The sequence below is a fragment of the Simochromis diagramma genome, unplaced genomic scaffold (genome assembly GCF_900408965.1).
Source record: "Simochromis diagramma unplaced genomic scaffold, fSimDia1.1 OVJJ01000343.1, whole genome shotgun sequence".
Classification (NCBI taxonomy): domain Eukaryota; kingdom Metazoa; phylum Chordata; class Actinopteri; order Cichliformes; family Cichlidae; genus Simochromis; species Simochromis diagramma.
Genome location: NW_024386831.1, coordinates 2,121,065 through 2,133,049, shown reverse-complemented (window position 1 = coordinate 2,133,049; position 11,985 = coordinate 2,121,065). Strand labels below are relative to the sequence as shown.

At 41.6% G+C, this 11,985-nt stretch overlaps 1 protein-coding gene across 3 annotated transcripts; it reads left to right on the top strand.

The window, feature by feature from the left end:
• The first annotated feature begins 2,353 nt into the window (after positions 1-2,353).
• LOC120730871 (CD276 antigen homolog) lies at positions 2,354-6,545 on the top strand. Of its 3 annotated transcripts, XM_040027437.1 has the most exons (5): positions 2,355-2,993; positions 3,179-3,541; positions 4,528-4,821; positions 4,925-5,022; positions 5,227-6,545. In XM_040027437.1, the coding sequence occupies exons 1-4, from the start codon at positions 2,900-2,902 to the stop codon at positions 5,008-5,010; spliced, it is 837 nt and encodes a 278-aa protein (XP_039883371.1). In that variant the 5' UTR covers positions 2,355-2,899; the 3' UTR covers positions 5,011-5,022; positions 5,227-6,545. The 3 variants fall into 3 exon arrangements, with proteins under 3 accessions (XP_039883370.1, XP_039883371.1, XP_039883369.1); XM_040027435.1 differs by having other exon boundaries at positions 2,355-3,541; XM_040027436.1 differs by lacking the exon at positions 5,227-6,545 and having other exon boundaries at positions 2,354-3,541; positions 4,925-5,219.
• Positions 6,546-11,985: the final 5,440 nt, after the last annotated feature.

The window sequence follows — 11,985 nt, the reverse complement described above, 5'->3', positions numbered from 1 at the left end:
GACGGGGAATGTAGACTATTAAAACATTCCTCTTTCCGAAGAGTTTAGAAGAAGGTCTTGTATAGAGGTTATTCTGCCTGTAAACACAATAGCTCCAAAAGTTTTGAATCAATTCCAACAAAACTTTGCAGGGGTGTAGACCAGCGGTCCCCAACCAGATCGGTTTAATGTCAGACAATATTTTCACAGACCGGCCTTTAAGCTGTTACGGATAAACAACAAAATAAAATGATACGATCAAGACAAAAACTGTGGTGTTTTGTAAATATAATAATAAACGTGAATTCACTGTGTAATTGTGTAACTTTATTAGCAGAGTCCTCCGGAAATGCTGCAACAACATTAAGAGCAACATCCTCCGCTCTGCCCCTTAATGCCCTCTGGTCACTTTGGTAATGCGTAAATATTTCTTTCAAAATAAGACGCACAACTACAACATGGGAAAAGATCCAGGGAAACCGAGTTAACGATAAAAACCCTGAAAACCATGAATTTCACACCTGAGCCTCAACTCTCGTGGCCCGGTACCAGTTCGTGACCCGGGGGTTGGGGACCGCTGGTGTAGAGTGCGGTGATGTTAACAGTCCAATAAAATTTGGCCTACATCTACTGAGGTCTTGAAGGTCAGCAGATTGATCTTAATGTCAAAGTGCTCTGTAGACTTAAACCTATGATTCTTCCTGCCTTTGTCTGTATTAACAACATATAGGCATGTAGGGGATGATATGCGGGGATTCTAAGTATCTTCCTCTGAAGGTCAACCAGGGTCAAACTTTCATAAAATGTCTATTATCTTTAAAATTATGTCTTTAAAATTCTACTGCCTTGTTTTAAATGCACTTTAGAACAACACGCAGCAACACTACACATGAGCGGGAGGAGGGAGGTATGGGGTCTTCACACACCCCCGTTCTCTGCTAGCCATTGGGGCGGGGGGGCTGGGAGGAGATGTTAGCTGTCCGATTGGCCTCCCTGCTGCTGCGGAGCCTGGGACGGTCTGCTTGCCTCCACCCCGGGGGGAAGGGTAACATCTCTTGGGTCTGGGTTCTGTTTCCCCCTCTGGGGGCGAGGGTACCTGGACCCGGGGTATAGAGTATGTTTGGGGAGTGTGATTGTGTGTACATGTCCATTTATGTCAATCCTTACGTTGGGTGAGTGCTGAGTGTTTGTATATGTGTGCATGAGGGTGGGAATGCATGTTTGTGTCTGTGTGTGCCTGTTTGTCTGTGTCTATATGTCAGGTCGGGTCTTAGACTCCACCTCTCTGGGAACTCCCAGGCCCTCCAAGGTCTATCTCCCCTCACCACACTCCCTGCCGGTGACTGATGCCCTCAGGGATCGGTGCATTGGTGGTTCTTGGTGTCCGGGGCTGGGCACTCAGGTATGTACCGGCTCACTCCCGGGGGCTACCTGGCGGGGCCTGGCGCCTGATGCTCTGTCAGGCCTCCTCCGGGGTGCGGGGGGCCCTCGGGCCTCCGGCCTCTGGGCCTGCGGCTCGGTTCACTCTGGCACAGCTGGCTGCCGGCAGAGCCGGCGGGCACGCCAGTGCAGCCCCCTCTAGCTTCTGCTCGGTGGCTACTGGGTGACACCTCGTCTGGGGATCCTCAGCCCTTCCCATGAGGGTGGCACGGATGCCCCTCCGGTGGTCCTCCTTGGGCTCTCGCACTCTGGGGCCTCTGGATGTCTGGGGCCTGGATCTCCTCCATGCCTGCTTCATGCCCTGGGGGACGGGGCTATGGCTCGCTACATCCTCTTGCAGACCATTACATGTGGAAACCATTTGAATACAAACGCGCTGATCCACACAGGTATGCACACGGGTGTTCACTGCTCGTAGACTTAAATTACACCTTTCTTGGCTGCTACTTCAAAGCACATTGTGCGCTGTCTGTCCTGCATGCTGCACAACAACATTGAATATTTAGTATTTATTGCTGTTTACACTTAGCTAGATTATTGCGATGGTGTTGTGTTTAGTATGTTGCTTTGGGTTTTTGTTTTTGCTTGTTTTCTATTCTTTCTCTCTCAACAGGTGATCCAGGAGATTTTTTTTTCTCCCCCCCTTTCTCACTGTCCCTCTCCCCTTCTGTTTTTCTTTTCCTTCCTCTTTCTCTCTCCCTTTCCTATCCCTCACTCATGTCTGTCCTGTCTGTAACATCTGAAAATAAAATATAATAAATAATAAAAACAAAGGTCGATCAAATGGACCAATACGGCAATGCCACGATGATCCATTTGGCAAAGTAAATCCATTGGGTATCCTTGTTGGTCTTCAGACAACAATTCTGATGGCTAAAGAACCAAATGGGACAGGCAAAAAATAAATAAATAAATAAATAAATTCTACTGCCTTTGTTTGTATTGTTATATTGTATTGCAAATATTTATGAAATGATGCTGTTATGCCTGGGCTGAGGTAATAAGGTAATAGGCTTCGTCTGGCCACGAAACTGGTGGTCAGTCATCTATCCCAACAAAAACTATACAGAACGAAGATCAGTGATCACAGGGTGGGTGGAAGCCGCGATGAAGCACCTCGTGATAACACCAAAATGTGCAAAGGATGAAAGAAATGACGGGAAATCGTGCAAAGTTGTGCAGTTTATGAAGACGTGCCAAACGTTTTTGTCTAACCTCACACCTCCATTTAATCGTCTTTGTGACCATTTGACCTTTGGCCTTACAAATGTCACATACTCCATTACACATAATACGCATTGCAAAACCTGCGTAACTATTAATAAGTCAGCCATGTTCCTGTGAATCAGAAATAGCAAAGAACTGTTAGAGACATGCGTCATTACTTTAAAATGGTCATCAAAACGAATTTAGGGGAAGTCCTGATGACGTCTACAGCGTCTCATAAGAGGAAGCGGAAGATGCACCATGCCTGGGCACCATGCGTCTAAAATCAGTGTTGTCATCTTGGTTTATAGGAGACATCCTCACAAAAATGGCTATTCTGCTTGGACTTTTTTCAGCTCTCCTATTTGGTAAGCTTTATATATTTTTATGCAAAGCCTGTGTGTTTACATTAAAGAAACAAAGTCGACTGGTTTCTGTGGGATTGGGTTTGAAACTCATATTAAACATGGCTGTTTGTTGCATCATCGAAAAGTCCAATACCGGTGTTTGAGACTCATTAACTGCTGTACTTTTTTTTTTTTTTACATTTTAGTGTCTGAAGCCATATTTGTGTACAATGTCAACTCAACCATCATGGACTCAGCACTCCTGGGATGTAGCGTGCCAGTTAAAACAGACTTGAAAAATCTTCGCTTTTACTGGCAGGATGAAAGGAAGGCTGTTTTGTACTCTTTCAATAAAGGACAGACAATGTTCAAGCACGTAAAAGACCCTTATCTGAACAGGACCGCGGCCTTCACCCAGGAAATGACGAAAGGAAATATTTCAGTCCTAGTCAAGAATTTGACTCTTGGGGATAATGGGAGGATATTTGAAGCTTACGCTGCAGTTTTTAATGGTTCGGAGACAGTGATGCAGACCTCAAAAGTTTGCCATGTAAATTTGTATGTAACAGGTAAGAGAGGAAGTTGGCTTTGCTGATGTTTATGTTTTATGAAGAAGTGAGTATACCCGCGAAATTTCTGAAAAAGGCTTTTTTGAGTTAACACTCAAAGTTCACACTAAATATGCAGAAGTTGTTTGGGATTAAAGAGAAAAGAGAAGATATGTGAACTCTTTTCTTTTTGTGAATTTCACTTTAGTTAGAGCACATGATTTTAAATCATAATGGATTGCATAACTAAAGATGCAACTTCCCATGTAATTTATTTTTAACTCACTACATGTAAGAGTTATCTGACCCAGCCCTGGTCATGAAGTAAAAGTGACCTTACAGTTGGGATTCTCTAAAGTTAATTTATTTTAACATAAACCTTCGAACTAATTTTGCGTTTTGGTTTTTTTAAAATTTTTTTTTACATTTGGCTAACTACCTGCTAGCTAAAGATATAAGATATAAAATAAAGAAAAAAATTAGAGATTTAGCTGATTTTGAAATATGTTATTAGCTGTGGAATACAACAGGCTAGCTGTTAGCTTTGGATAAAACTGGGTTCATGGTTAGCTTTAACGATCAGAAGAAATTACTTCTACTGATTTAAAGGTATTAGTGGATGGATATTATTAGCCATGACCATGCAAACTATAGTTGATCACAGAGGGTTTTGGGAGCCGGTTGGGGAATAAACGCTTTTCTCTAGCAACAGATCGGTTGCTAGGGAAAGATTCAGGTCTCACTGTGGTCACACAGGTCACTGTGTGACTTTAGCAGTCATTTTCCCAGCAACTACCACCAACCAGTCAGGAATTATTCATTTCCCCTCATGACCAGTCTCGATGTCAGACAAGTTAATGTCATCATGTGTCTGCAAAACCTCAGTAGGTAGAATGATGGTATCAGTTTGATTAATCTAACTCTCACTCGAAACCGAACAAGCATTCGTAAAGATGAAAGGGACTTTTTTTTAAATTGACTTTAACATTCTTCCCCTCTCTCCTCAGTGCCTTACAAGCACCTCAAGCTGGCTGTAAACACTAAAACAATGACTTCAGTGTGCACGCTGCATGGTGTATTTCCAGCTCCTGAGATACGCTGGACCATCCACTACAACCACTCTGAATCCTTGGTTGAGTCGAAGCATGTCCACACTAAGACAGAGCAGGATCCTGAAAACTATTTGTACACCTCTAGCAGCACTCTCCACATCCCTGCAGATCATTACCGAGCCATTACCTGTCTGTGCCACAACCCCACTTCAAATACGACTCTGAACGCCACTTATACTTTAAGCAAAGGTAGGTTAAAAGTTCATAATGCCCTGTTTTCAACATGTTGAGTCAGAAAACAGGAAACAGGAAGAGCTTTGTGGATACAGACTGTGTCTTTCTACTTCTCCAGGTGCAGCAGTGTGGAGTTTACCTGGCCGGACTGCAGGTCTCATAGTGGCTGCTGCAGTTCTTCTAACAGCTCTGCAGCAGCTGTAGTTCACACATGATGTGAGTTGATCGACAGAAGAAGCTTTTTTCAGGTTTATATATGTTTAAAGGACGTGTATGTGTTTCTGTCTCTTGTGTATGTGACACAGCAACATCTTAGTGCCTTTACATTTTGAATACAGGTATTAGAAATAGATTAATCTGTGTATTTTGTCCACCTGAAGATAGAAAAATCTGTTAATTTATTTTCTGTTCCTTTCTCAGGGCCTGGTTTTGGTGGTGGACGACTTCAGCTGGTCTAGGATATTCAAAGTACACCAAAGTTTGTGTGACTTTTGATGTATTTATAAGTGTATTTATGCCACACTACTCCAGTCTTATTGCAAGCCTAAATCAGAGACTTTTGAAAATGCTGCTTATCCAGTTTCAGTCTGGCCTGGACGGGAAAACACAGACTGAGTTTCATGAATCAGAAAAATGAAACCAAAAGATCACACCTAGGATCAGGTTCCCTGTGTGGTTTCATCCATTTCGTGTCAGTAGTTACTTCAGGATTTCATAAAAGGAACAATTGTGCACACATGTGGGTTAAAAACCTCGAGGTGGATAATAATAGTCCTGCTAGTTTTGTGTTCAGTGAAGGGAGTGCGGGCAGAAGATGAAAGGAGTAGAGATTGTGAAGGTGGATGAGTTTAAATGTTTGGGCTCGACCTTCCAAATAGACAGAGCAGACGAGACGTGAAGAAAAGAAACAGAGGAAGACCTCAGAGATTCATGGATGTAGTGAAGGACTGGTGATGGGGGAGGGTGCTGGGAGTGATCTGTTTTGAAAAGCAGCAGAAATCTCCTTTTAAACTTGTTTGGGTTTTTTTTAGCACTATGATTGTGAAGCACTTTGTTATATTTATCTATATGAATAAAATGTTATTTTACTTATGCTTCTGTTTCTTATTTTACAGTTTTGCCATTAAAGTTTAAAGGTTTTTTTTTAGTTCTTCCTGATATTTCCTGGTGGTTCCTGTAAAGTTTATTTATGTTTTATATTATAAGCTGAAAAATGTTTTATTCAGACTTCAAGAGAAATATGGTGAAGGACCCCCCCCTTTTGACTCCACCCTGCAGGCTGTACAGAAAGCAGCCCTCGGTCATCAGTTGTGTGACCAAAATACAAAACACTCTATTTTTTTTTCAGTGTGAACCAAAATAAGCAACTGAGTCCATGAAATCAGAAGGAAAGAGATTACAGAGGTCAAGATGACCAAAGCTTATCGCCATCTGGTGGAGAGAAAGCAGATTTAAGTCACGTCCACACTGGCTTCAGTTTACTGATCTTGAAGATATGTCCATGTTTTTTGCTGTTTGTGGATGTTATTATTCATGAACATGATTAATAACCCACCATGAATGTATCAACCAACCTTCTGCATCTTTTCATAGATTTTACAGGACCTGATTAAACTGATTGAGGCTAATGGTGCGGATAATGCAGAGCTGTGTGAAATATGCGTCTCTCTCTCTTTAATATTGCAGTCTTCTGATCTTATTGTAATTTCTCTGTAGTTATTATTACATAAATAAACTTCTCTTTTAGCACAATTTTCAGATATTTCATGAATCTAAATATTTTTTTCATCTTTTTGCACAAAAATCTTGAAGACTTCCACATCTGTAAACCAGATGTTTGTTCACATTTAGCTTGAAACTGAAGCATGGAAGTAATTTGTTGTTGATCAAAGTATTATGGAGTTACTGGTTCATCAGTGTTTTGATGTTAAAATAATACAAGCGTACTGGATTACAGAAAGCACAATTTGTGGGGGTTTTAGCTTATTTTACATGATTGAAAACTGTGATTAATTTTGCATTAGAATATTTTAGAGTAACCATCACAAATAAAGGACAAGGTACAGGTGTGAGAAACCGAAACAGCCATTAAAATAAAGTAGCTCGGTCACTTGTGAGTTAAAGAAACTGGTTTATTGGATTATTTCTTCAGTAATTGTAGGTTATAGTTCTCCTCGGATCAACTTTTTTTTTTTATTGGTATTTATGAGCCTGTTTGAGCTGGGCGTATTGATTTAGTCATGACACGACAGGAAAATCAAATTAATCAATCATATTTTCAGCTCATTTTGGTTGATCTACTGAAGATGACACCACTTAGGACACAAATGTGGGACCCAAACCCTGCAAGAGACACCGAATCTCCTCACTGTAGGGTTAAAAGTTCAAGTTTTTCCTTTAATTTGTCCCTCGTCTGCAGCTGCGAGGTAAATTGGGAAAAATGAAGAGTGATTTTAAGATGCCGCCTTTGTGGCTGCTTTAATGAAGTGTGTGTCTCTAAGGGTCCTACAGGGTTAAGCCCATGTTTGTCAAACAATGTGAGAGAAAAGGTGCTGCTGCACAAGTGGCATTAGTGGTATTTGGTGTGTTTTTACATACGTGTGTGTGTGTGTGATGGGTTCAGACGCCTGACCTTCTGGGTGGGGGGTGGAGGGTGAAGCCAGCCAGGACTTAAAGCTGTTGGACAGACGGGCTCACAGGGAACAGAGCGGGAAACAGTCGAACAAGCTAAGCAAACAAGGAGAGGATTTTCCGCTCGGCCTGATCGTGTGTGGACACATGACGCTGCTGGAATCACGCTCAAAGGTCGGAGGTCAGACTTTAGCAAATACCAAACTTGTAAAGACCTCATGTGTTCAGTCAATGACATTTCCATTCATTTAGATCATTATTTCGTCTCCACAGTGAGTGGAGGGCGACATGCTGAAGAATCACGACACCAAAAGAGCTGAAATATGTTCAATGCAGTTCATTTTAGACACGAATGATTGTTTCAAAGTAGGTCTGAGTGTTTTCTGTGTCATTCTTTAAAATTGAAACGCATCCGTGCATCACTGAATTAATTCAAGCTGGCTTGTGTTTACTTTTTATGGACATTTGTTACATATATGTAGAGTTTCTTTGGCATTCTTTCAGTTTTATTTTGTTTTTTTCATCTGTCTGGAACAACAACATGAATACTTCAGTAGCGAACAATCCCCTGGCATTTATTTTGAAACTTCAGTTGCTGTTAACCAACTAGCATGCCCTAGTTTGCTCTGGTTTCTCCTCCTTTCCCCTCTAATATAATCAGAATTTATAAAATAAAAATTGTATGGCATTCATTAAGACTTAAAATTAATGACTGAGCAGGAAATAACTGAGGTTATAAGCTGGGTGAGAAGGAGGTACATTTTTTTCAGACTCCCATAGAATCAGACAGAAACGCCCCCTGCTGGTCATTGGAAACACTGCAAGTCTAAAGCATTGGTTTCACTTTTCAGACCCAAAGACGCTGCAGACCTCTGGTTTCAAAAAGCTGAGAGCCAAAACGCTCAGCCTTCAAACGCACAACCTCACAAACCATTCGGTGATGTCACACAGGTTACATCTTTTAAATACAGGCTATGACAAACACTTTATTCAGTTTCAGACTTGCATGTTTCTGCAGTTTCCCTGAAAATGTTCTTTAGCAGTTAGATCCAAACTAATTTAGAACAATCAACTGATCATTAAATGAAAAAGTCAATTTATGGGGCCAAACTCCCAGCATGCACTCAGGTAGTGCAGCCATTCTCGGGAGCCTCTTGTTCCTGGTTCCCATGTCTCTGCTGGGATTAATCTCTGAACCACAGGTGTGATAATCCCAAACAGAATGGCCCTGCTGAACACAGGGACTGACGGTGCTCAGGCCCCAGTCTGCTTTGATCAGAGCCAGCAGCAGCTGTTCCCGTCGGTCCACAAACGGAGCCGGGAACGCCAAAGATACAAGAGGGCTAAACGACCCAACAGGGATCCTCTGTGACAGACACTGAGGGATGGAGGTGTTGGACAAACTCAGGACAAACGTCACCCTGAACAGATTTAGCAGCAGGAAACACAGTAGAAGAAGCTTTGCACAGCGACCAGGACACTGATGATGAGTTTAAATCAGAGAGAAGAGTCTTTGATAGTTTTTATCTGTTACGGTGCTGAGGAGACCAGTCTGAAGGTCTGCTACTCGGTGTGGGCTTAAATGGGAAGAGGTTCATCAAGCTACAAAAAGAAAACTGTGTCTACAAAGTCTGAAATGCTCTGAACGTGGACAACACGTCCTCTGGACCCTGCCTCTCTGATAGTAATGGGTTGCATCAGTGCCTGTGGAGTTGGTAGGTTGCACATCTGGAAAAAGACCATCAGTGCTGAAAGACACGTCCCATTGAGAAGACATGTTTTCAGGGAAGGTATGGCATATTTCAGCAAGACAGTGCTAAACCACATGCTGCATCTATTCCAGCAGCATGGTTTCACAATAAGAGTCCAGGAGCTGAAATGGCCTGCCTGCAGTCCAGACTGTTCACCAACTGAAAACATTTTGAAGCTTCATAAAATGACTCAGTGGGCCCAGCAGCTCGAATCCTCAATCACCCAAAACGTCAGCAGCCACAGCAGCTGTGATGTCATGCACGGGTTTCTGGACTCCGCATTCAGAAGCCTCAATGGTAGCATTTTGTTGCTATTGATTGCTAATTACAGATAATTAAGAAACAGATAATTATTATTGACCAAAAACAACACTGATAACATGGCAGCAGCCATAAAGCTAAATTCAGTGAAATTAACATGTTTTTTTATGCTCAGCTCTAACCTGCTGCTAAGAAACTGATTTTGTACTCTATGTTGTGTTAGCTGCAATCAGACTGTCTGTCAGTAATTTATCACAGAGGTTTTTTTTAACAGAAAATTTTCCTTTTTGCATTTTTTCTACTCGATAGCACAAACTAACATTTCACATATGTCCAGATTTTCTTTTACTGTTTTGCTTCTGTTGAAATGTGTCCACATCCTCATAGTTCCCAGTTTCCACAGACTGTCTGATAATCAGGGTTTTCTCTCCATTCTTCTTGAGTTTTTTTTACCTTTACCTTTCCTTAGAAACCACAATGAGATGCCTGTAGTTGTGAACTCTGGCTGTATCGATTAGCTTCACCTTAGCGAACTACAGCAGCTGATAACAAGTGCTCAAATTAACCTGAGGCATAAGGAAATCTTATATTTTATGCACTCAGTTCTCAGAGCTGCTCCAACATAAAATACTTCTCCAAAGAAAGTCAGGAAAACGTCTTGCAGCAATTTAGAGAAATCATGATGTCATTAGGGGTACGATTTTGGGTGGTTTTACCAAAATATCCCCAGCGTTACCTCCACATGTTGCAGTGCTGGTGAAACATGTGCATTAGTCAGTAAGATCAGAAAACATCCACATAAAAGCCATCCTGTTCTCTTCCACATATCGTGACTCTGAACATTTTTATTCATAAAATGTGTTTATTCTCTTTCGTTTGTGCTTCAAGATGATTGGGATCCAATCAGACGAGGACCAGGAGTGTTTCTGATTTACAGCAAAGACACTGATTGCACTTTGGAGCTCCTACACAGCATTGAACCAAGTCCAGGTCTTGATGGCAGATGGAAACCCCTCAGGGAGAGGAGGACAAGATCACGGAGCGACAAAAAAGCCCAAGAAAGATAATAAAAATTATAGATAAAGGGTAGAAAACATTCAAATTTTATTCCAGAGTAAATGTACAAATCAGAAAGAAAAAATGAAGAAGATGAAGATCATCTCCATACCGCTCGAATGTTGTGGCAAAGAGTGACCAGCTGAATCTTACGTAAATTATCAAATAATCAACAAGGCTGCAGGTGGAAGTTATCCATTGATTTCTTATCTGTCTGTGTTTCGTTGCTGTGGATAGATATAGTTACAGCTTTATTCTTAATCTGATTTGTTTTGTTTCATAAATGGACCCAAAAAGTCAATATCTAAACAAAAGCATCACAGAAGCTGATCTAAAGTTTAGTAAAATAAGTAAAAGAGACAAAAGAAAATCATCCCAAGTTGAACAGACTGATCCTGAAACCCTCAGAGATCAACGTCCTTCGAGGATTTAAAAAAAACTACTTCAGGACTAATCAGAAAATTATTTTAACCCAGAGGAAGCCACGGCCAGAAGATGAAGCCGGTATTAAAAGTTTGCTCCTGTGAAGGAGCCGTCTCATATGAACTGACTTGTTCGGGGTAGCCATCCATCCCACACGGCTTAAATGTGTTTTTCAACCCTGAAAATCTGGCTAGCTCCTATTACGAGGTTACGAGGGATCAGAAATGCCAGAAAAATTGCATTTCATCCCACTGATATGTACTTCAAATATATTCACGCACTCAGTATGAAGGTACAGTTTTGCCTGGTTTCATTAATGTTTTTTTTTCTTTACTTTTTTTTAAAGCTCTTCGCAGATTTGTCTCATTTTATGTAGAATGGCTCAATTTGTTTGATCCACCGTCCATCCTATGTTAACCAAGGATGTGCATGACTCTTATGAGTGTTTATAAAAGTTAAATGAATAATTTTTGAAAGAGAATCTTCCATAAAAATATTTAGAAATAAAGATTTAGTTTGCAGGACTTTAAAAACTGAATAGTTGACAAGATAGTGCACCTGTTTCTCCACTGGAGGGCAGCCTTTACCAGCGAATTCCCAGTTGTGTGTGGTTTTGTGTGTGTGTGTGTGTGTGTGTGTGTGTGTGTGTGTGTGTGTGTATGTTGATGAGAAGTCCTCTGCTCTAACTTTCCCACTCTGAAGTCCCGTTATGAGATCTTTGATTTGCAGATGTGTTGTTACCTGCTAACATTGTTTGTGTTGCCACTCAGATGTGGGCGAGCTATGTCCTGCAGTGACCAGACACGCACGCACGCACGCACGCACGCACGCACACACACACACACACACACAGAGTGAAACAAAAATACACAGTGAAACACACATGCTGTGGAGACTTTGTGGTAATATACCCTCCCTGTTGTCCTGTCAGGTTGCGTTTCACACTGTCAGGGTCACCCACCGTGTCCCGGGCTAAGCCTCGTCTCCCTTTGATTCACTCACACACACACACACACACACACACACACAGAGTGACACTGCAATCAGATTAAATGTA